Source organism: Ruditapes philippinarum, unplaced genomic scaffold (genome assembly GCF_026571515.1).
Source record: "Ruditapes philippinarum isolate M1 unplaced genomic scaffold, ASM2657151v2 ctg4199_1_1_1_1, whole genome shotgun sequence".
In the NCBI taxonomy this organism is placed as follows: domain Eukaryota; kingdom Metazoa; phylum Mollusca; class Bivalvia; order Venerida; family Veneridae; genus Ruditapes; species Ruditapes philippinarum.
Genome location: NW_026860328.1, coordinates 108320 through 131315, shown reverse-complemented (window position 1 = coordinate 131315; position 22996 = coordinate 108320). Strand labels below are relative to the sequence as shown.

Sequence of the window (22996 nt, the reverse complement as noted above, 5' to 3'; positions counted from 1 at the left end):
ATTAGGCCTACTCATTTTTGTAGAAAAATCATAATTGTCTGATACAATGTGTGCATACGTCTATAATTCCAAATGTTCTTTGCGCTATTTAAATGTTTGCAAACATAATTTTGCATTACAAAGGTAAAGATCATTTGAATATTTAAAGATACTGATCAATAAAAAAATTTAGTTGTTTTTAAAGTGAAAACGTAATATTGCAGCATCATAAAACCATTATTGCAATTTAAATGATGACATAATACAGCTGGTAACATTTTTGTACCTAAGTTTATTGTTTTTCTTTTGGTTTCAAAGGTTTTAATTACATAAATAGTGGTGTCGTACCTTGAACCACTCAAGCAGTGATCTCCAATCTCCACACAGTGATCTCCCCTTAATGCTTCGGCTTTAGTGTACTTATAAAGCGAAGTAACCGCTGCGAGGAGTTTGTGATCTCCCCTGTAGTGCTCAGAGTTTGCAATCGAACTCGTCCAAGTACGGACTGGCTATCGATTCCAAATCCAGTCTATAGCAGACAGCTGAAAATTGACCTTGATTGGAATAATGAAAATAAGCTGAAATATATTTAATTTAACATGTTTCACGTTGCTCCTGAGATTAGAATATCACCGCCAAGGAAAAAGAGAAACCCCTTCCCAAAACCGGTCGATATAGAGTCAGTAAGTTTACTATTTTTCTACTTTCTTTATCATTATTTTTTCAGAGGTGGTCATACAGGTGCAATGCCAAGGCCATTTTGAAAGTTAAAAGTGAAAGTTAAATATATTTGATAGATCTACATACTTTTTTCATAATCATTATGCAAAACCTGGTTCTTTATTACACATATTTACCACTAAATAAGCACTATGATGAACACAATGATGATATCTGATGTAAAGATGAATCATCCACTCTTACATTACATTGATGCATTGATTCTTTACATCATCTTATTCATTGGGTTATTTAAAAAATGTAAGATATCTTTCTAAATTATCCATTAGTGATGGGAACCTATAATAATGGGCAAATGTAAACAAATAAAGTAGATTTAAGAATCTTTACATTTGAATTAATTTATATAACTAATTTCACCAATTAACAAAGATGAAAATTTAACTATTTATATAGGGTTTAGCAATTTATTAACTTGTTAAACATTATTTCAATGGTTTCTTTCATTTGCTATTTTTAATCATGAGTCACAAAACATTATTTTTTTGTATGACTCATCCATAAATTATCTCTAATGAATTTTTATTATCACAAGATTCATTGAATGGCCAAATTTGTATCTCAGCTTTGATAATTAATATCAAGTTAAAGGATGTTAAATTTATCAATTGATAGACTTAATTGTAAATAATTGCCGCAGCAAAATGTAAAACAAATTCTTGTTGTAATGATGGAAAGTAAAAATCTCATTATTTCCTTTTTCAATGAAGATATATACCAGTACATGTACAATATGTAGAAAGATGAAGTAATTGAAAACTATTATAAACACTCTATTTTTATATGAAATATTTTTTACCAATTCACTGTTCATCAAAAAAAAACGAGAAAAAAAAACAAAGTTGCTTTATTAAAGTGATAATATTGACAATATGCTACATATCATTAAAAATTCACTTATCTCATCTTAATAATATGCTTACTGAAAACAAATTAGAATTAAATTAACAAGCATAATTTATTGTGTTTTTTTTTAACATCCTTACCTCACCATGGCATGCTTAAGTTATACTTGTCCAGCTTGAACCATCTTTTCCTCTATTATTATATTTAAGGGATTTTGATACGAAACTCAGTCTATCACCTGACTGCATGTATATTTACCTTGCCTAAATGCTCTTTAATTATTGATGCTGGCATGCCTGCTGATAACTTTAAAAATGTTAATTAATAATGTACACTGACATTGTCATTAATCCTAATGTTTGAATGTTTAGCATGCATCAGACTTATAACCATGATCAAGATCTAGTGACAGGTATTTTTTTGTCAACTCAAATTTTATTACAAGCGTTTCAGGCTCTTATCTGTGGATTTTTTTTAGTTCAGTACAGTCACACATCCGACATCCTGAAGTTACATGATAATCATTACTCCAAAACCAAGACCATGATTATGTCAGGTTTCTGAAATTCTTACAAACTATTCTTTTTATTACAGAAATGAAGTATAAGGTAATAAATATTGTATTTCTCTTTTAACAAGTTGCAAAGTTTTATTTTTGTATAACTTTTTCTGTTCTCTTATATTCGATGAAATGAAAGGTGTATCAAGAGGGAACAATATGTTAATGGCTGTTGTTAAATTATATCAAAGTTTACTTATAAATCATAAAATGGGTGTTACATGTAAACATGGTTAAAACAATTACTTTCATCACCTTAATTTAGTTTTGTTTGGATTTTCTGTAGTTTAAAACTAGTTTTTTATTAAACTACAATCCTGGGATTGATATTCTTTATTTTATATACAATTATATTAATATATGTAAAGTATATATATTCATTAATAATATATTTTCATTTGAATGAATTGGGTAATTAAATGTAGGATATATCACATTTCTTTTTCAAATTAATTAACTAGTCTACTAACCTGCTACAACCGGAAGTGATTAGCCATTGTCACCATTATAGAGCCAGCTTAGACTCTACATGTATATACTCATATACTCTAACTGTTGGTACAGTAACTAGCTCAAGCTTTGTATTTTGTTAGTGAGATCTTTTAAAATTCAAATGGACCGTGCCAGATAACAAAGCAGGGCAAATTCATTAAACAAATTCAGTAGGTTAAGAGTGAATTATTTTGAATGGCAGTTGGCCTTAATTGAGTGCTTCTGGGTTTTGTACCAGTTCTGGCATGATGTCCATGTATTGCATAAATGACAGACTGTTAGGTGTAATGAAGGCATTTTAAATAGCACCAACTGTATGAAGCCAGTCCGTCCAGCATGTCTTTACTGTCAGGCCCGACTCTACACTGTTGATTGCATGACTCTTCAGCATTGGAGGAAATAATTTTAAAGATATTTTATTATTTATATATCATACCTTTTCAAATATCATCCTGACATGTTGTTTGTACTTTACATAAACTGCTACCATGATTACTTTGGGTTTTAAGTCAGTTTAGTTATCATGCAGGCCACTTGGGCTAGAAATAATGTTTTTTTTAAATTTTCTTTATGGTAAGTTATGTGTGTTTGTTAGCTTTCTCAAAGTGGGAAACATACAATGGTAATGTCAATATTTTTGATGTAGAAAAAGATAATATCTTCCTTCTGATTAAACCAGCAGGTATTTTGAGGAAGAAATCTTGATTGTACTTCAACAGGACCCCAGGAGCACTCTGTATGTTAATTGCCAGTTATATATAATTATATACCAGACATACTGTAACAAACATGCAAGGAATCTATTAAACAAACTGATTTCTGTGATTTCTATCAGATATTAAAACAATTATTTCCTTAAATTGATAAATTTATATATATATATATGCATTATATATACCATAGATATTGGCTGAAAGAAAGTAGTTGAAAGAAAGTATAGTTACAATGTTACAAATAAAAGAAAATTCTGTGTTTAATTCTTTTTCTTCTAATTTACACCTAATTCTTTTTCTTCTAATTTACACCTATACTCGGGCTCACTTTTTTGAAGTGCGTTTATTTCACTTGTTGTATACTAACAATAATACCATTTAATGATTGACAAAGAGATGTTAATATGGGTCTGGGATGTAGATTAGCTAAGAGTAACTGCATGAAGACAGATATAGGGAAAAATCAATGATCTTGGTAATTGGTTTTCAGTAAAGATTTAACAATTGTCTGAATTTTCAATTGTTCTACACAGTTTTTCAATTGATTCATACTAATGAAAACACAATACTTTGTTAGAATTGCTTTCAACAAGATCAACAATTTATTTACATAGCCAGCTTGGTAAGTTAATGAAAAGAAGCTTAATTTTTGTTATGGGCCTGGTCAGCTTTGAATTTAGTTTATGCAGAATATATTTTAGTGTGATTGTGTAGAAAGCTATAAGGTTATTAACACACCTGAAACAGACCTCTACTAAACAATGAGTAAAGTTTCTGGCACCTGGTTTGGTGTGGAAGTCCTTATAATTTTGAACAGTCCATTATTCATTTGAAAAAGTTTAAGGTAGAAATGAGTTTGAGCTGCCAAATTAAGACTGTATATGCTATAATTTTTCCTGAAAGCTCTCGTTTCTTGTTCTGTGGCATAGACTGCCCTAATGCAAACCCCCAATATAAAATTTTGGCATAGACTGCCAAAATCACATATAAAATATTAATTTATTCACCAATAGGCAAAGACCTTATCACCAATAGGGGGGAAAAGAAAAAATAACATCAAAAAGTGGCAAAATGTTGTCATTTATCACCAATAGTGGCAAAGATGTCATTATCACCAATACAATTCTTGAATAGATACATGTACAGTTATCACAAATATAAACATGGTATACATGTAGATGTTATTATCATTAATATTAATGTGGCATAATATATGCCATTTATAATCACTATTTTGTGTAAGTGTGGTAAAAATTCTAGTATCACCAATATAAATGTAGAAAAGATGCCATTAACACCAATATAAATGCTGAAAGATAAAAAAGTGGAAAAGTTATGTAGCTGGTACATTGCTGTTAAATAGATTGAAATACTATTATGTAAGTATGATATGCCAAGATGTTTGTATATATTTCTAGTATTTTGAGTTATATCTGGATCATGATTTTATATTATACTTATTTAAATCAATTTCCCGCTGAACCGCAGTCATAATGGATTGAAGAAGGAACAGTACAATGAATGTTGTTTTTGTAATCATACAGTAAAATATACAGTATTAGATAAATGATATGCACAATTCAATTGTAACCCACTACACCTGGAGAATTAAGTGTTGACTTAACCCAGTCTTGCCAGAACAATCAGAAGATACTGTACCCTTTAAATAAAAGGTACATGTATAAACTATGCTCTTCACCCTCCCTGACACTTTGATGGAGATGGGGGGCTGACTGTTAATATATAGATTGGTGTTCCACAAAAGTTTCTTGTAACTCTGTAGTAGCAATGAACAGTGGTGTATAACAGTTAATATATGCTCTACATTTGAAATGCAATACAACTGATTTTTACATCAATAATGATATCCATACAGACTTGATTGTTTTATGAAGCTGAAATGTGCATATCAAGGTTTCAGTTCTCAAGATTTAGACTTAGCCTGTTTATATTAAATTCAATGTGTCTCTATTTAATGTTTGTGAATAGTGAATACTTGATATACGTCATTAAAGCCACACATTTAGTATGGAATAAAATCGATCAGGGTCAAAGGATACTAAATTTACATAATCTCCATTGATGAATCAAATCCTTTTGATTGTCCTTTTCAATGTCGGGCATAATAGCAATCAGCTTTTTCTATGTTGTATTTAAATATTCTGGCAAGGTTTTGGAGCATGCAGTAAGGAAAGAAATTTTTTTTTTTTTTTTTTTTTTTAAAGTTAGAAAAGAAAATAGTTAGGGCCTCTAAACTGACATTTTTAATTGCCAGCACTATACTTTTTTCTTGCTTTTCTGCTTTTTATAAAAGGGATTGATTGTTTTCTCTTTAAAGCTGGAATACAACTAGTATACTGTAGTTATGTGAACTTTTCTATATTATATATCAAAAACTTCTCACTTTATATTGGATGTAATCTGTATTTTCACTGAAAATAAACAAATATCAATGATCTTGGATTGAGAAACTTGTTACAATACTCAACTTATCTTAACAAAATTAGTAAATTTCCTGGAATATTATCATTAACCATGTATGGTTTCCTCTAGAAAGACAACATGTTTTCTAATGCTAAAATGTTCCAGGAAGAGCATCACTTGAGAGGCTGTCTGTAAAAGACACAAAAGTGCTATTAAGGACACTTAAGCTTCTTATTTCTTCTTTTTGATACATGTACTAATCCATAGCTTGGGAGCATCTCCCTCATCTGAAAGGAACTATTCTAAACACTGTAGTAAGCTGAACACTGATTTAATAATGGTTTCTCATGTACTAATGGACACAAATTGTTTATTTTGTCAACATATCAACTGAAAAAAAATTGATGTTTAAGAAGAATATTTTAGTTATAGGACATTTAAGAAAAATATTTTAATTTACTGATGGTGAGTAAGAAAAGTGATATTTGATATATTGTTGTGGTTGTGTTGGTAAATTGTTTTGTAGGTTCTGTTTGTTGAACAGTTTATTCTATGTTAAGGCGAAGACATCTGTGGCTGACAGCCTTAGACAGGTTAAAGTTCTTGACTTACAATCACTCAGTACCATACCCTGATTGAGTAGGTTATTAGGAAATATTGAGGAGGAAATGTAATGTTGTATTGGTATACAACACTAATTACTGCTATCTAAAGATAATTCTGGTTCTTGGTCAATAACTGGTGAAGACTGCCTTATAATCTTTGCTCTGTATATTGCTTGTGGGGTCTACATGTAGGTTGCATTGACCATTATTACAGCTGTTGAACTGCAAGTGGTATATATATTGGCTTTTAACTGGCTCTAAAATTTATAGATTATTTCTTGTTCTAGACAACTGTTACTAATGCAAATTTAATATCATTTTAAAAGTAATTTTTAAGTTGTAGAGTAGAAAGATACAAAAAAACTGCCTCAAGAAAAAGTGATATTGACAACTTCATGTCTTCTATAATATATGATATACTTCAGAAACTACGATAAAGACTGCTTTTGAATTATTCTTAAGACAGTTAAGTTTGTAGATATATCAGTATCTATATATCATTAATCAGTGACATATCTGATTATTTATTAAAAATTAAGTTTTTGCCTTATATCTAAAATGGTATTCCCAATCAACCACAAGCATTTTATTGACATGTATCAACATTAATGTTAGACTTTGCACGTCTTTACAAGTCACTTTAAGTAAAGGTTTAACCTCGTACCTTTTGAAGGGCACGTTTGATTAACAAACAACTCTAGTTTGTTAAAAAACAGCCATTTTTTTACTAATACTGAGAATTATTTATACATTAATTGTATTGTTGTACATGTTTAACTGCATGAAACATTGTATTTGTTGTTAGTTAGTGCCATGTTGGTACAAATTGATTCAACTTCTGTTTGATGCGGTAGTGCTAATTGATTTTCTGTGACTTACATCAGTCGTGTTGTTTATGAATATGTGCCGAATAATATCATGACATTAGAAACATAATTTTTATTGTCAGATATATTTTATTGTGCTTACTTCTTATATATACTGTATGTATATCTATCTGTTTGTCTTTGAGGTATATCAGTCCAACAATGTTCTCTGGTCTTCAGTAGCTGTATTTCACCAAGATACGGGAGTATGTTTTATATGTATACAACTGTAATGTTGTTTTTGGCAAAAAAAATTTGCCTGTTTTCAGTCAATCATGATTTTGATAATGAATTTTCTCATAAACAGTCCACAGGGTCATTGCTACGTCACTGTAAACGGATGTTTATAAATAGATAGAATAATTTTATATCATTGTTTAACTTTTCGGTAAATCTAACCTACTCTAAATTTAAATTGGAGAGCATCTTTTACACCATGTGTTCTAGTAACGGCATTAGCCTTGCTGGAAAAACTTTTAGACATGAAAAGCAAGCTTCAATTGCTCAGTTTTTAACTTTCCCCACTATCTATCAAGGGACTGTATTATGTACATACTGCAGTTACCTCCCTTCATGTGATATATTGACATGTGTTATTTTCTTTATGATTATGCTTCAAGGAACACAAGTTGCCTAACATAAGGTTTAAGGCAGCTTAAATTAAGCACAATCAGGAATTTTGTGTGACTGAAAAAAAGTCTTTTTATTTGTATTAACTAAAATGCAGTGTCTATTCTAGGAGGGGGTGGGGGGGATTCACTCATATTTTTGAGATTTCACCCCTATTTTTTTAGAGACAGGGGGAAAATTTTACATAGAGATTAAAGAAGGAAAAAAATCAACAAATGTAATAAATTCTCACTTTTCAATAAAATTCCCCTGTTTTTTCAAATCCTTAGAATAGACACTGTAAATGAAGATTATTTTTGGACACAGTAACAAAAGATCTACTGGGCTTGTTGTAGTGTTTAGAATTTGCTTAACAAGTTAGATGGTAAAGGTGATTTACAAAATGATGTAAAAGGAATTATCATTTATTCCTGAAGCATTCAATGATTGTTTTTTTTATCAAAAGATGTCATTTTAATCAGCTGGTACTACATGTACATGTAATATCTATATCTTTCTATGTTATTTTAAATATCAGCATGCATTCAGGGGAACTGTTTTTTATACAAAGTGATAAGGAAATGATTTCTACTTGGTATACCAAATTTAAAGTAATTCGAATTATTTTGAAGGAAATAATAGGCAGGCAAGTCATATTAACTAAATTCAGTCAGGGGAAAGAATTGCGCTATGCTTGTCAGACAAAAATATTTGAAAATTAACTCCCTTTATGTGCAACCTTCTACATGAATGGGTTTTTAACTTGTACATTAATTTTTAAGAAAATGAAAATAATACAACAGTGAGCAGACATTAATTTCTTTTTATTGCTTTAATGATACAATATAATGCCCATCCAATTGTGAATGGTGAGTGTTCAGGTAGATTTAAAATAACTTTACATTTTGTTATATGTGTTTTCAGTTTTATTAAAAAACGTCAGTAATAGCCTTTTGACCCACAATATTATCTGTAAATATTCTTCGGAAAATATCAATAATGTTCAATTTATTATAAAAAGAGTGGGGCAGTCTTTTAATTAAGGCATTTTCTATATTTTATTCTAAATATTTGTTATTATCAATTTTTGTTCAAACGCCATTAAAATAGTCAATCTTTTGAAATTATTATATTTAAAATATACAACTTAATTTATCTCAGCTTGACAGTGAAAAAATTAGCATAATAACACTTTAAATATACCATAGTAACTTGAAATATGAAAAATATCTTAACTTAGGTATTGTAATTTTATTGTGACAAGTACTGGCAATCATATACACATTGTGTTGTACGTTATTGTTGTTTTGTTTTTTTTAAGAAAACTATTTCAATTCATATAATTTGGAAAATAGCCAAGTAGAACACCACAAGTCAAGTTTGATCTATATCAAGTTTGAAAATTTGACATTTATATTAAAGTTCCAATTGTTTTGAAGATTTATAGATTGGAATTTCAGGCTTTAGCGATTTATGTATATTGTTCCACACAGGAGTGATTAATTTGCTTGCCAAAATTGTTTTCCTAATGCCAAAAGCTCCCGAGTGCCAAAAAGCTAAACTTTAAAGAATCACTGTGAGTCCTTTAATCAGATAATCTGCTGGTCATTATTGTTTTCAATATTTTGTTAAAATTAATAATAGTACCTTGAAAATGAGCAGTATCGTACATTATAATTAGTTATCAAGATTTTTGACAGTTATATGGCCCTTTATAAATGGTTATTTGTATAATTATATAACCTGAACGGCTAGTCAAAAATCTTTATAACGAATTTATAACACAGCAAACTTCCTTTTTTGTAGGAAAACAATATGATTTTTTTCATAAATTGACAGCAGCTGTGTGTAAACTATATGAACATCACAATTATGCAGTTATATAAACATGCAGTACTATAAAGTTACAGTATATAAGGACTTGCTGCCCATGAATCTGTCTAGATGCCTCTGTGATCACTCCCACCCTTTCTGTTCTCTCCCTCCCTCCAAAAACAATAAATCGAACCAGTTTTTTTTATCAGTACATCGATTATCCTTATTTATAACAGACCATTTTGAAAGCACCAGAGTATGGTCAAAATACCCAACCAAGCAGACATATGGTTCAATATTTCTGAGTTTATAGAGAAAATTTTAAGTTTGAATTTTTTTTGAGATTAAAAAAAAAGAAGCTTACCTATAAACTACATATTTTTTTATGGAAGAAGAAGTTTTTAAGAGGTATAAAGTGACACTTCTAATTTACAATGTTATTGAATACTAGTAAATTTTTAGCCCTTTTAAGAAAAAAACAAAAACACAGACTAGAAATACTTGTTGTCATGGAAGTGTCAGTATTACATTACATACAATATCCTATTTTCTTAGAAATCATAAAGATTTTCCTGTTGTGATTGTAATTTCTTAGAATTATGGTTTCTTATAACTTTCTCAGAAGATATAGGTCCTGTTAGTGGCAGGCAGGATGTTAACATGTGTTGCCCTGTTTTCATTGGTTTCAGTCATATCTTACAAAGTATAAAACAACAAACTAAAAAGATCCCATTTGCACTATTTCTTTTTGTATTTGGCACAACTAAACCCACTGACTTATTTACATAACATACTTTGAAAGTATCAAAAGGATTGTTGTTGTTTTGTTTGTATAAAACTTGCTTCACACAAAAAAAATGTGCAAAACTTGTTTTTGTTGTAAAGGAACAGAATGGATCAGGATATTTCAAAAGGTAGCATGCATTTTTAGCATGTTAGAATTAAAATAACTAAACTTCATTGAAACCAGTTATATACTAATAAAGTTTTTTCAGACCTTTCAGGATTTTATTTTGTTTAAATTTTGTAGAGATAACCTAGCATCTGGAACATACGATAGTACATCCCAGCTAGCATGCAGTTTGTCATTATGGAGGAGAATCATGTCACCCTGATCATAAAAGCTTTGTTGCTCTGCATCCTGGTGCTAATCTGTTGTTAATCAGAGCTCAAACAGATAAACACATCTGTACATCCTGTTACAGCATATGAGTCCTGTTATATGCCAATCCAGTTAGACATCTAGTTGTGTACCAGACCTCCTAGAATTTTCATACAATTTAGCTAAGTGTGAGACTTCCAGTCAGAATCTTTTCTGTTATTTAACTGATTTATTATGTCCCTTGATATTCCTGACATTAGCCAGTCCGTCCAAAAAATGGCTTCAGGAGAGATATATAAAGAAAGAATAGTATTGACTCAGTAGACATTTAACTGCACAACACTAATATATATAATCAGTTAAATAAAAACAAATACTTTCGCTTTCAACATTTTGTCTTCTTTAGAAAATTTAATGTTCATAAAATAACAAATGAAGCAATGTCTGTTAAACCATGAACGGAAGGTGATTTGAACACAGAAATAAAAACTTCTTTAATTAAAAGCATTGTTTTAAAGGAAACATTGTTATATGAATACAGTAATATACAATACTATATACATAGAGTACGGATCTACACATGTAATACAAAAATTCTCATAATAAAAAATAAATTTGTTTAAAAATACTTTTTTGAGACAACACTAAAGAATATGTTCAATTGGCACTGTCTGGCAATTTAGAGAGAGAGAGAAAATCTGTTCATTCTTCTGATGCAATTGAATATAGAAAGTATAAGATTTTATAGCTTAATGAATATACTGGTATACATAATTCATTTTATATGACTGTATTGAAGTGAACAAATTTTATGTTTTGTAGAAATAGTTACAAGCAAAATATTACTGCTAGGTTAAAGAATTATATGCGGGAACCACTTTGAATGACATCTTTATTGAAGCACTGTTAACATTTGTAATACCATGTACGTTTTCTTGCCCTTGGTAAAGTCAAGAATATTATTTTCACAGTTACACAAAATGTCAAGCAAAAAACATGTTTCTAAACAAACAACATTTATTTGCATTTCTCTCATTCTGCCATTTAAAAAGACAGTTATATTTGGCACCAGTTTTATAGGTTTATTTTTTTTCTTACCAGTCATTGTTGGTTTATAAAAACCGTCAATCATGGAGAAAACTCCGCCTCCACTGTACACACATGTATCGGTTCATATAATATCAGTGGTAAAGTGTGTATTTATCATTGCTGGCATACAAAATCCAATATCGATACTAAAACTACTCTTGGACTAAAACACTTTATGAAAACAAGACTTGACAGTTATATATAACAGAATACTTTTAGGAATTAAATAAGTCACCTGTTGAATAAGTGGTTTTAATTGAACTCTTCATTGAGTTTTAACTCTTTTGGAAGGCAAAAAAAAATTAATTGAAGAAATTAAAAGGACAGATACATTGTTAAGAAGAAGGAAGATATTACAGTATTTAAACACAAGGAAAGAGTAAAATCTAAGTTGAAAAAATGGCAAGCTGCAGTGTATTAGATGAGGAAATGTTGGAATCGCCCGAGCTTCAGGCTGTAAAGAACAGTCTTAAGGACCAGAACATGAAGGTGGGCATGCATCAGATTCTGAAAGCCTTGATGAGCCAGATGCCTGCCAACATAGAGGACCAACTTGTAAGTAAAATACTCACTCATACATCACTTGCTTGTGAAGCGAAAAGAAAAAATGTCACTTACTTTACCAGCACTGAATGAGAAAGGCTTAGTATCATCTAACAAATTTTTGTATAGACTTATTTATGAAATAATTTAAAAAAAATGTAGACTAGTCCTCTGACTCCAAGAATCTTTAAAAGTAAACAAGATATTGCAGTTAAGAGTCTGAAACCATTTGGTGATTGTATTTCAATGTTCATGTATTAATCATATACGTAGGAACATGTATAAATCATATAAGTAGGAAGTTATAGTTATGGTAATATAAAATGTTCCCATGCCTGTCTGTTAGTTATATCTTCCAATTTGTTGTTATTAGCATGCCAATATATATATATATATATATATATATATACACTATATATATTATAATTATATATATATATATACTATTATATACATATATTATACATTACAAAGCATTGTCAAAAAAGGCCTATGCATTGTGTAAAATATTTAACATTCACTGTAAAACCTTTGAAATTATTATTATATTTGTTATTGAAAGTTCTTAAATAGGGAAATGACAGTTTTGATGCCAACATTGAAGATAATCAGGAACTTCTTTTTATAAAGATTCCAGGGCCCCTAGTTAGAAAGTTTTTTCCTTTTTTGATTATTGAAAAAGGAAAGGAGCATCAACAACAACCAGATAATGAATTTTTGGCAGTTATTATTTTTTTTAAATAAAAAGAATTTTATGCCATTGGGAAAGTCTGGTTGTTGAAACCATTCAAAGCAAGGGGAGAAAAAACAAACAAAAAGCACTGAGCATTCAACTCCTATTTTCATGTATTTGACAAAAAATAATCCGAACTGGAATGCATTGAAAAGCTATGTTGCATAAAACGCTGCAATGCTGTACTGTGTAACCATGACAACTGCTTGAAAGTTAACTATAACAATAGAAAACAATATCTAGGTGATGAACAGATTTAATCCATAAATCAATAGCTGCATCACTGTAGAAATTCTTAATCAACAATTTCAAATTTGAATTAGCTGAAACTCTGCTAGTTTGCGTGTACTTATAGTTACCTATAATATAAGATTTTTTGCTGACCCTTTTCTGAAATCTTAAAAAAATTACAAAGATGTTTCATGGTAAAGGCTGTGCATTAGTTTAAAAAGGTCTTGAATATGCTACTTATAAAATGTTTGGCTGAAAAAAGAAAAAGAAAAATCTTCACCAATCATGCAATTTACTTGTTTATCCTGACCAAATAGAAAATGGTTCTCAATTACTTCATATTTGTTTTGGTCTCTGTTTTGTTGAATTGTTCTAAGTCTTATTCTATACAAATTCAGTTTTTGTTCATTTAACATTTTGAAATATATTCAGTGCGGAGACATTTGTTTACGGTTTCATTGATTACAAGGGGGTGTGACAGCAGGCTGTGTTCTGATTGGTTAATGGAAAAGAGGTGCGTCACTTGTGGTCTATACAGCTATTCATCAGATTACCCTAGGGTTATATTATAGAATGAGGTGTTTTATTGCATCATCTTAACTTATTTCAATTTAATTTATTGTAACAATTTGATTTTTTTCCCAGTACTGTCTTAATATTTTAAATAATTGATAAAGAAAATCTGTCATATAAAAACCCACTCATTTTTTAAACCATAAGAAAAAATAGATAACCGTTGATGTAAATCTAGGATGTTGAAGACTAATTGAAGTTGTAGTTGATGACTTGCGACACGCAAAACAAAGTTATTTTTAGAAACTTGAAGGTTGCCGGCATCAAAAGAGTGAAGGTCGTGTCTAATTCCTGTCCTTGTAGTTTTTAATAATATGGAAGAATTGATGCTATTTTTTCAGTTATAATTTGTATAAAATAAAATTAAATGATATGAGATTAGGTTTCAGTATTGTTTTATTTCAGGTCACTGGGATTGTTTGTTGATTTATTTATCATTTCTTTATGCTATATTAATTTTCAATATTCAGTTATAAATTAGTCACAGCTTCTCTGAGCAATCTATCTATCATTGGAGGAGAAGTTGTTAATTTGTCTCCTCTGATTGCCTGATTCGTCCTTATAGGAGAGAAAATGTATGCTTTTTTAATATCTGTTTATTATGTTTGTCAGTCTGGTGAGAGAAGTTGTCTTAATTTCAATGTTGTCTAAGCCTTTACTTGCTTTAAAGTTATCATACTGTTATGCTTGTTAATTTGAAGATGAGAAGTTGTAAGGGTTAGTCAATATACTTTCTGCTGTTACACTTGGTAATATCAATAGGAGAAGTTGTCAGTAAATACTTTCTGTAATAATGCTTAGTATTCTGAAGAGGAGAACTTTTAGTTAATACTTTCTGATACTATGATTGGTAACCTCAAGAAGAGAAGTTGTTAACTAATACTTTCTGATACTATGATTGGTAACCTCAAGAAGTGAAGTTGTTAGTTAATACTTTCAGATACTATGATTGGTAACCTCAAGAAGTGAAGTTGTTAGTTAATACTTCCTGATGTTATGATTGGTAACCTCAAGAAGTGAAGTTGTTAGTTAATACTTTCAGATACTATGATTGGTAACCTCAAGAGGAGAAGTTGTTAGTTAATACTTTCTGATACTATGATTGGTAACCTCAAGAAGTGAAGTTGTTAGTTAATACTTTCTGATACTATGATTGGTAACCTCAAGATGTGAAGTTGTTAGTTAATACTTTCTGATACTATGATTGGTAATCTCAAGAGGAGAAGTTGTTAGTTAATACTTTCTGATACTATGATTGGTAACCTCATGAGGAGAAGTTGGCAGTTAATACTTTCTGATACTATGATTGGTAACCTCAAGAGGAGAAGTTGTTAGTTAATACTTTCTGTAATAATGATTAGTATTCTGAAGAGGAGAGGTTGTTTGTTAACAGTAATACTTTCTGATACTATGATTGGTAACCTCAAGAAGTGAAGTTGTTAGGTAATACTTTCTGATACTATGATTGGAAACCTCAAGAAGTGAAGTTGTTAGTTAATACTTTCAGATACTATGATTGGCAACCTAAAGAGGAGAAGTTGTTAGTTAATACTTTCTGATACTATGATTGGTAACCTCAAGAAGTGAAGTTGTTAGTTAATACTTTCTGTTATAATGCTTAGTATTCTGAAGAGGAGAAGTTGTTTGTAAATACTTTCTGTTATTATGCTTGGTAATCTGAAGAGATGATGTTTGTAAATAAATTGTCTTGTAATGTTTGATTATCTAAAGATGAGAAGTTGTTGGCCAATTATATTTTAGAATATTTGTCAGGTTGTTAGCAGATACATTATCTCTATAGTTTATGTTTATTATTTTCCATTGATTTTCACTGATGCATACAAAGAAAAAAAGTAATTTATATACAAATCTACATGTCGAGCTTTATTGAACTTGTATGTTTTGACGTCAATGTCTATTCATTCTATTCATTCATCGACTAGAGACTGAATTTCAAATTGTGGTATACAACCATAAAGATCCTCAGATAACATGGTTTTTTTGTGAAAGATGGGTGTTATGAAAGTTTTTTGATGCATTAATTCGCGAGAAATTAAATTGTATAGCAGTCTTATAAGAAAATGAAAGATACAGATGTACGAGTGAAAACAGTCTTAAAATTGTCAAAAGCAAATTTGAAACTAAAATTTTAAATTTACCTTTTAGCCCTGTATATTTTGTTATGGTCACTTCAGTCTTAAATGTTGATTGAAGAACAGAAAGTTAGCTACTTTTTACCATTTAAATTTCATTTTTCACAATGGAATTCCTTATATAGATAGATGTACAAGTGTTATACTAGGATATATACATACACACACACCAATAAATATATATGGTCATTCAATGCACAAATCAGTGAAAATTCAGTAATTTAACCTTCAAGGTCAAGGTCCTTAAAGAGCCAAAATCAATTTGAGTTTGATAAACATGAAGGTCTTGTTCTTAAGATTGTTCTGTTATAATATAAAGTCAATCCATTCAATAATAGCAAAGTTACAGCCAGTTACAGCTAAAAAAATGAAAATTTCAATAATTTGACCTTCAAAGTCAAGGTCATTCATGAGTGAAGGTCAAAGTCTGTCTGGTTATTTTTAAGGGCTATCCTTGAAGATTATTATGTTCAAGTTTGAAGTAAATCCATTCAAAAATAACAAAGTTACAGCCAATAATAGCCAAAAAAATGAAAATTTCAATAATTTGACCTTCAAAGTCAAGGTCAATTATGAGTGAAGGTCAAGGTTAGTGTGGTCTAAAGGTCTTGTCCCAAGGGTTGTTTTGGCCAAGTATGAAGACAATACACCAAGAACTAAAAAAGTTATGATCCAGGTACGAGTTTGCGGACGGCAACGCCACCAGGACTATAACAATACCTCTACTTTTTTTTTTTCAAAAAAAAAAAGGTCGAGCTAAAAAGGAATGAAAATAAAGTTACTCTCTCCACAGTATATTTTCTGCTGTGTCCATGAAATAAAGATGCAAAGTAACTTCTTTTTTTACACACTCACTTTACTCTTTAGGGTTATCAAGTACAAAAAGTCCCAACCAAAGTTTGAGCTTCACAAAAAAAAATTCTCTACATATAGCCATTATTCTTGTCTGACATTAGTTTGCCATCTCCCACCTCCACCATTCTGTAACAAGACATTTCATGGCACTCCTACAATTCTGCTATTTCATCATCACTGCTCAAGTGAGTCTCAAAACTATTGGAATTTTCTGTATATTTTACTGGTACTCAGACTGGAACTGTTTTTATCAATAAATGATGTGCCCTTAACCTTGACAAACTTAGAACCAGTCTGTTGATTAATTTCTAAATAGCAGAAGCCATATTGGTCACATTATATGGTTTTTTGCCGGATTTTTGTTGTGCTTTTTCAGTGGAAGAAATTGTTATAGTTTCTTATTATTAGTTAATCTATTTTTTGCAGGATAAAAATAGAACATTCTCTGTTAACTTTTGTTTAAGAGGCCGGCTAGCTATTTTGAAATTTAAACACATGATACAGCTGTCATAAAAGCACATGTGAATTTACCTGCAAACCTTACGAGTAATTATCATTCTTGTATAGAGATTGTGTGTGTTTTTGTACACAGGTGTGTACCTTTACTGTACAACAAACATTTTGGATATGGTTGAGTGTTTTGTTTCTATATGAGCCAAGGTGAACTGCTCATAAATTATGTTAAACAATTCGGTTTGACAGTTCTAGAATATATTCTCCTAGTTACACAATAACCGAGTGAACGTGGGAGTTAACTTTTCTATAGAAATTATCATACCAGCATGTTGTTAATGGAACTATAGATAAAACAATCAGCAGAGGACTTGTTTACTCAATATTGGTGTGTAACTACATGAATTTTGTGTATTTCATTCAATAACTAGAAGTATTTATGCTTTATTAGTTTGTTGACCTCAAATTTAAGATACTAATCTCGATACTTAACTGTAGTATTTCGTTGTTAGTCAGAGATTGTGATACTTTACATGAAAATTATTGTTTTTCAACTAACTGAATCAACAACACAGTTGACCGATCCTACATAGTTGTGCAACTTGACTTTGGGATTATTTATGTTTGTGTAAAGGGAAATTTTGCGGTAACATTACATTAACGTCAGTGACTGTTAAGTTAGGTTTAACCTACATTTACAGGGGTGAAACAGTTTTATTAGGTATATACACTGTTATTTGGATAACGGCTTTTAGATTTACAAAAATAAAGGTTAAAATAAGTAACGGGATTTTTGACTGAAGATAAACCTTAAGTGCAAAACTTTTGGATTATATAGTAAACACGTGTTTGGTGAATAGATTACGAAAAGAACATAACTACAATATATTGTGAAGAGTATCTGTATATATACATATATATATCGCTATACAATATGTCAGCTGGGACAAAAGTGGCTCATCCACCATTTAACCGATCAAAAAGTGAAAAAATAGCCGGGGATGTTATTGATGCGGCAAGACGGAATAGACCAAAATTAAAACGTTCCCTTAGTGCAAATGTTAGACTTAGTATAGAAGAAAAACGCAAACAGGTTGGTATTTGAGTGAGTGTTTAGTATGATGAAATACAAATTAACCTTCAATTTATCTTATTTCAAAGTCTTTTTGTCATTTAGCAGTCAGAAGATGTACAGGACAAAAAATGTAATGTTAATAGGTAGGTAAAGGTTCACATAAGTCCTTCAAGGCTCCTCCAAGTTTAATTGGTTGTTGTGGATTGCAACCATTGTGGTTTCCAGCAGTTTCTTATAAGTGAACTTAAATGTTAAGCATTTACAAGAAAAACGTTAAAGTACATGAGTGATGAATGTACTGTTAAGTTTCTCTGACAGACCATTTAACAAAGTACCATATTAACAACAATGTACATTAGAATATGATGTGTTGGTATAATTAAGCTAAACTGTTTAAGAATTATGATATTGCGACATGTCAAAAAGAAACAAGCAATTTTCATATCCTTAAATGCATTATCAGGGAGAGACTATAATTTTGATGAGTCAGAACAATAATTTCCTCATGTATTTATTATATGAGAAGGTAAAAATACCAACTACTCAATTATCTCAATACAGAACAATTTATATGCCTACACTTTTATAGGTTCTTGACATTATAATGATACTCATTTTGTGCATTAAAGCACTGCAATATCATTTTGGATAAATTTTGAAAATTTGACATTTTCTAGTTGAATCTGGTATTGTACATTAAAACTGGAACACTGGAACAGAATTACAGACCTTATATAAATATATCAAAGAAACAGTTGTTTGAAAGTCAGGGCATTTGACCTGATAAGGTTTCCTTGACATTTTAACTCAGCTGACCTTACATATGTTAATTTATTTAATTAAGCTGTACAGACCTATTAATTACTTGTGCGGTAATTGAATTAAATACTGATGCAAAATAGCTCATCACAAAACAAGTCTACATAATACAGTGCCTGTGAAATGATACATTGTCTGACATTAGGAAAGACATTGAAGATTATGATGGAATCTGTGCTGTGGCAAGGGAATTAGAAGCTGTGGCAAGAAAATGATGACTGTGGCAAAGGAATGGTAGCTATTGCAAGTGGCAAGAAAATGATGACTGTAATTGCAAGGAAAATTGGTAGCTATTGCAAGGGAATGATGACTATGGTGACAAAATAATCGCAGTAAAACTGAAAGTCATCAGCATAAATAAAACTCATTAGAGGGGCCTTATACATTCAACAATAACTTTCAATAGCATAAATATTATGTTTACAAATTAATAAAATTTATATAAAAAAAACAGTATACATGTAACCTTCATATAACCTTCAACAAAATTTACCTTAGTTTTGTGGTTGTAATATATCAAAGTGATCAAATGAATTCATTCAATTGAAGTATGTTCAGTTAATTCAGTTGAATCATCTCAGCAGAATGTCTTATTGGTGTAAATGGTTAGTAAGTGAATATGCAGTTGCTACAATATTGCTTTAAGCACCAATTAGCAATTAATAGCATAGCAGGATGTGTGTTTACTGTGTGTTATATATTTATATATGTGCAAGAAGAGGGCTTTGTTGTCAGAATGTAATGAGCATCTTTAGAAGTCCTGGTTTATTATATTGTACAGACTATTATTATCAAGAGCATTTTATATGATATAATGAAAAGCAGATGTTGCAATGTATAGTGTCTCTACCTTATATCATGCAATGAGCTTTTCCCTGCTTTGAATTCAGACCTGTGCAATGTTGATTAAATGGATTTCAGGGAGAAAATATTAAAAACAATCTCTAGTAAACTAGGTAACCATGATGATCTTGTCAGTTTGCAGGGATTCTCAAGTTGGTCTGGCTCTGTGCTCAGCTTGCATAGGCATGTCTTATTGCTGCAAGCCTGCTGGCAGCAACCCATAAGACCAGCAAAGACCAAGATTGCACTGTTGTCTTTTCAATCAATGACCATTTTTATGCTCCCCGAAAAATTTCGGGGGAGCATATAGTCGGCGCCTTGTCCGTCTGTCCGTCCGTCTGTCCGTCCGTTGTCTTGTCCGGAGCATAACTTGAAAACCCTTGGAGATAATTTGTTGAAACTTCATACAATGGTAGAGGGCATTGAGGGGGAGTGCAGTGTCAAAGAACCATAACTCTATTTTGCCCAGTTTTTGAATTATCTCCCCTTATAGAAAAATCTTGTCCGGGGCATAACTCTAAAACTATAAGAGATATCAACATGAAACTTTGTAGGTGAATAGATCTCAATGGGTAGATGTGCAGTTCATAAGAACAATAACTCTTTTTGCCCTAATTTTGGAGTTATTGCCCTCTGTTAATTTTAACACAATGAACTTTGTCCAGAACATTACTCTAAAACTATATGAGATATCAAGATGAAACATTGTAGGTAGATAGATATCATTGAGTAGAGGTGCAGTGCAAAAGAACCATAACTCTGTTAAGTGTCATTTTTGAATTATCTCCCCTTTTAGAAAAATCTTGTCCAGGAAATAGCTGTAAAACTATAAGAGATATCAACATGAAACTTTGTAGGTAGATATGTCTCAGTGGGTAGATGTGCAGTGCACAAGAATCATAACTCTGCCTTGCCTTATTCTGGAGTTATTGCCCTTTGTTTATTTTTACTTTTTGAAGTTGTCCGGGACATAACTCGGAAATCATAAGAGATATCATCAAGAAACTTTGTAGGTTGATCAGATTGATTAGAAGTGCAGTGCAAAGAACAGTAATTCTGCCTTGCCTAATTTTGGAATTATTGCACTTTGAACTTTTTCCAGGGACATAACTCTGAAACTACAAGAGGTGTACTTTCCTGTGTCCAAAACCTATTCGGGGAGCATCACCCGGCTCAAACCAGGCTCTTGTTTTTTAAGTCTCCAACTTTTGTTTGCAGATGATTTGAAGGACAGCAAGTTCAAACCCTGGTTAGAGTATAGGAAATCCCTCATGTTGATGATCTAATAAGTACTGTTTTAAAAGTGAAAAGAAAAATAAATATCAACATAAAATGTGTTCACATTGTTTTGTACATTAAAGTTATTGTTCTCTTACCTTAGTTTGACATTTTAAAGTATACGAATGTCATTCAGAAAAAAATGCAAACAATTAACTTTTTTTTTTGGTATGCATGCCAGTATGTGAAAGTTTGTGTTTACAGAAAGTAATGCACAGATGAATTCCCTCTGAATTACAGGAATGCAATATAAAAGTAGGTGAAAAAATTTGGCATCTGAACACAGGAGATGGTACCTGTCTATTAATCCTCGGAATTATTACAGAAATATTACGTCATTTCGAGACATCAGTGTGCATCTTACGTCATGCGTCTATTTCTGCTAATTATCTGTAGTCTAAGATTAGTTTAGTTGCAAAGACAAAGGATATTCCAGAATGTTTATTGTCAAAGATTTTCTTTCTTAAAGTGATTATATCTGTGCGGGTATCACATGTGCAGATCCATATTCTACGTTTTCATTGAACTGATTATATAACATTTATTTTTGAAACCTTTGAATTAACAATAGATTAGAGGCTTTAACTTTAATGTAATACATTTAGTGACATTACACTAAATAAATAGAAAAATAATCATAAAAAATGGTGCCAGAAGAATGGTGCTCTTCTACAGAGCATATTTTGTAGAGAATAGCTGGGAAATACATCATTTCAAAGGTCAAGTAAGGTGAAACAGTTCTGTAACTTTGTGTGCTATAATGTGTGTTAATTGCAAAATCAGATTTGTATTATTATTTTTTTTCATTTTATGATTGGTTGAATGGCTTTAAAATTTGTTTTCTTTTTTTTTCATTTTTGAAAAGGCTTATGAAAAAGTTTACACAAAATTAATAATATATGTTTAATGAATGTTTTTTCTGAGAATGCTAGATTGAAGTTTAGCCAAGTTTTTATTGCTGCCTGCGGCTCTGACAATTTTGATTCTTAAAATCCCTTATACTTCTGTTAAGAGTGTTAGCCAAGTCTATTACTCAAATCCAGGGGTGTTAATTAACAGTAATTTGTTATATCCTGGTGGTAAACTAGATTGTGTCATTAGAAACTTTTAGAAACATTAGGTTGAAACATGTTTTTTTATGCTATTATATTGGAATTCAGCATTAAGGGACAAGGCCGTTGATTTTATATTTGAAGGTTCTCTGAAGGTCGTATAGAAGGATAAATATACTGCGTATTTGTATTTAAGATGCCAAGATAAGACAGCTAGGTTTAATCAATACTGGTGCTATTGGAAATATTGTAATAGAACTAGTGCAAAAATATTGATCCTGGCAAGAGACCATTATTATTGCAAAGTGTTGAATTATTGATACATATCATAATAAATTGACTAGTTTGTAACAATCATTACATCCCTTGAGACTAATTGCATAATGTTAAGTCTTTTAATCAATATGAATGGAACTTGTGAATATCACAAAATAATTTAAAGTATATTCTTTTACAACTTCCTTCAGGTCTTAAGTTCATGCCATTCATTTACTGTATTTAGATTTCTTTTGGCTCTAAGTTAATTAATATACAAATTTATTTTAGTT

The 22996-nt window shown here is 30.6% G+C and overlaps 1 protein-coding gene across 1 annotated transcript in view; it reads left to right on the top strand.

Moving 5' to 3' along the window:
• Positions 1-17818: 17818 nt before the first annotated feature.
• The window catches only part of LOC132759674 (hexokinase-1-like), a 57477-nt gene continuing 52299 nt past the window's right edge, over positions 17819-22996 (top strand). The window contains exon 1 of the mRNA XM_060751484.1: positions 17819-18474. Coding sequence (XP_060607467.1) covers positions 18316-18474 — 159 coding nt within the window. The 5' untranslated portion in view covers positions 17819-18315. The remainder of the gene's footprint in view (positions 18475-22996) is intronic.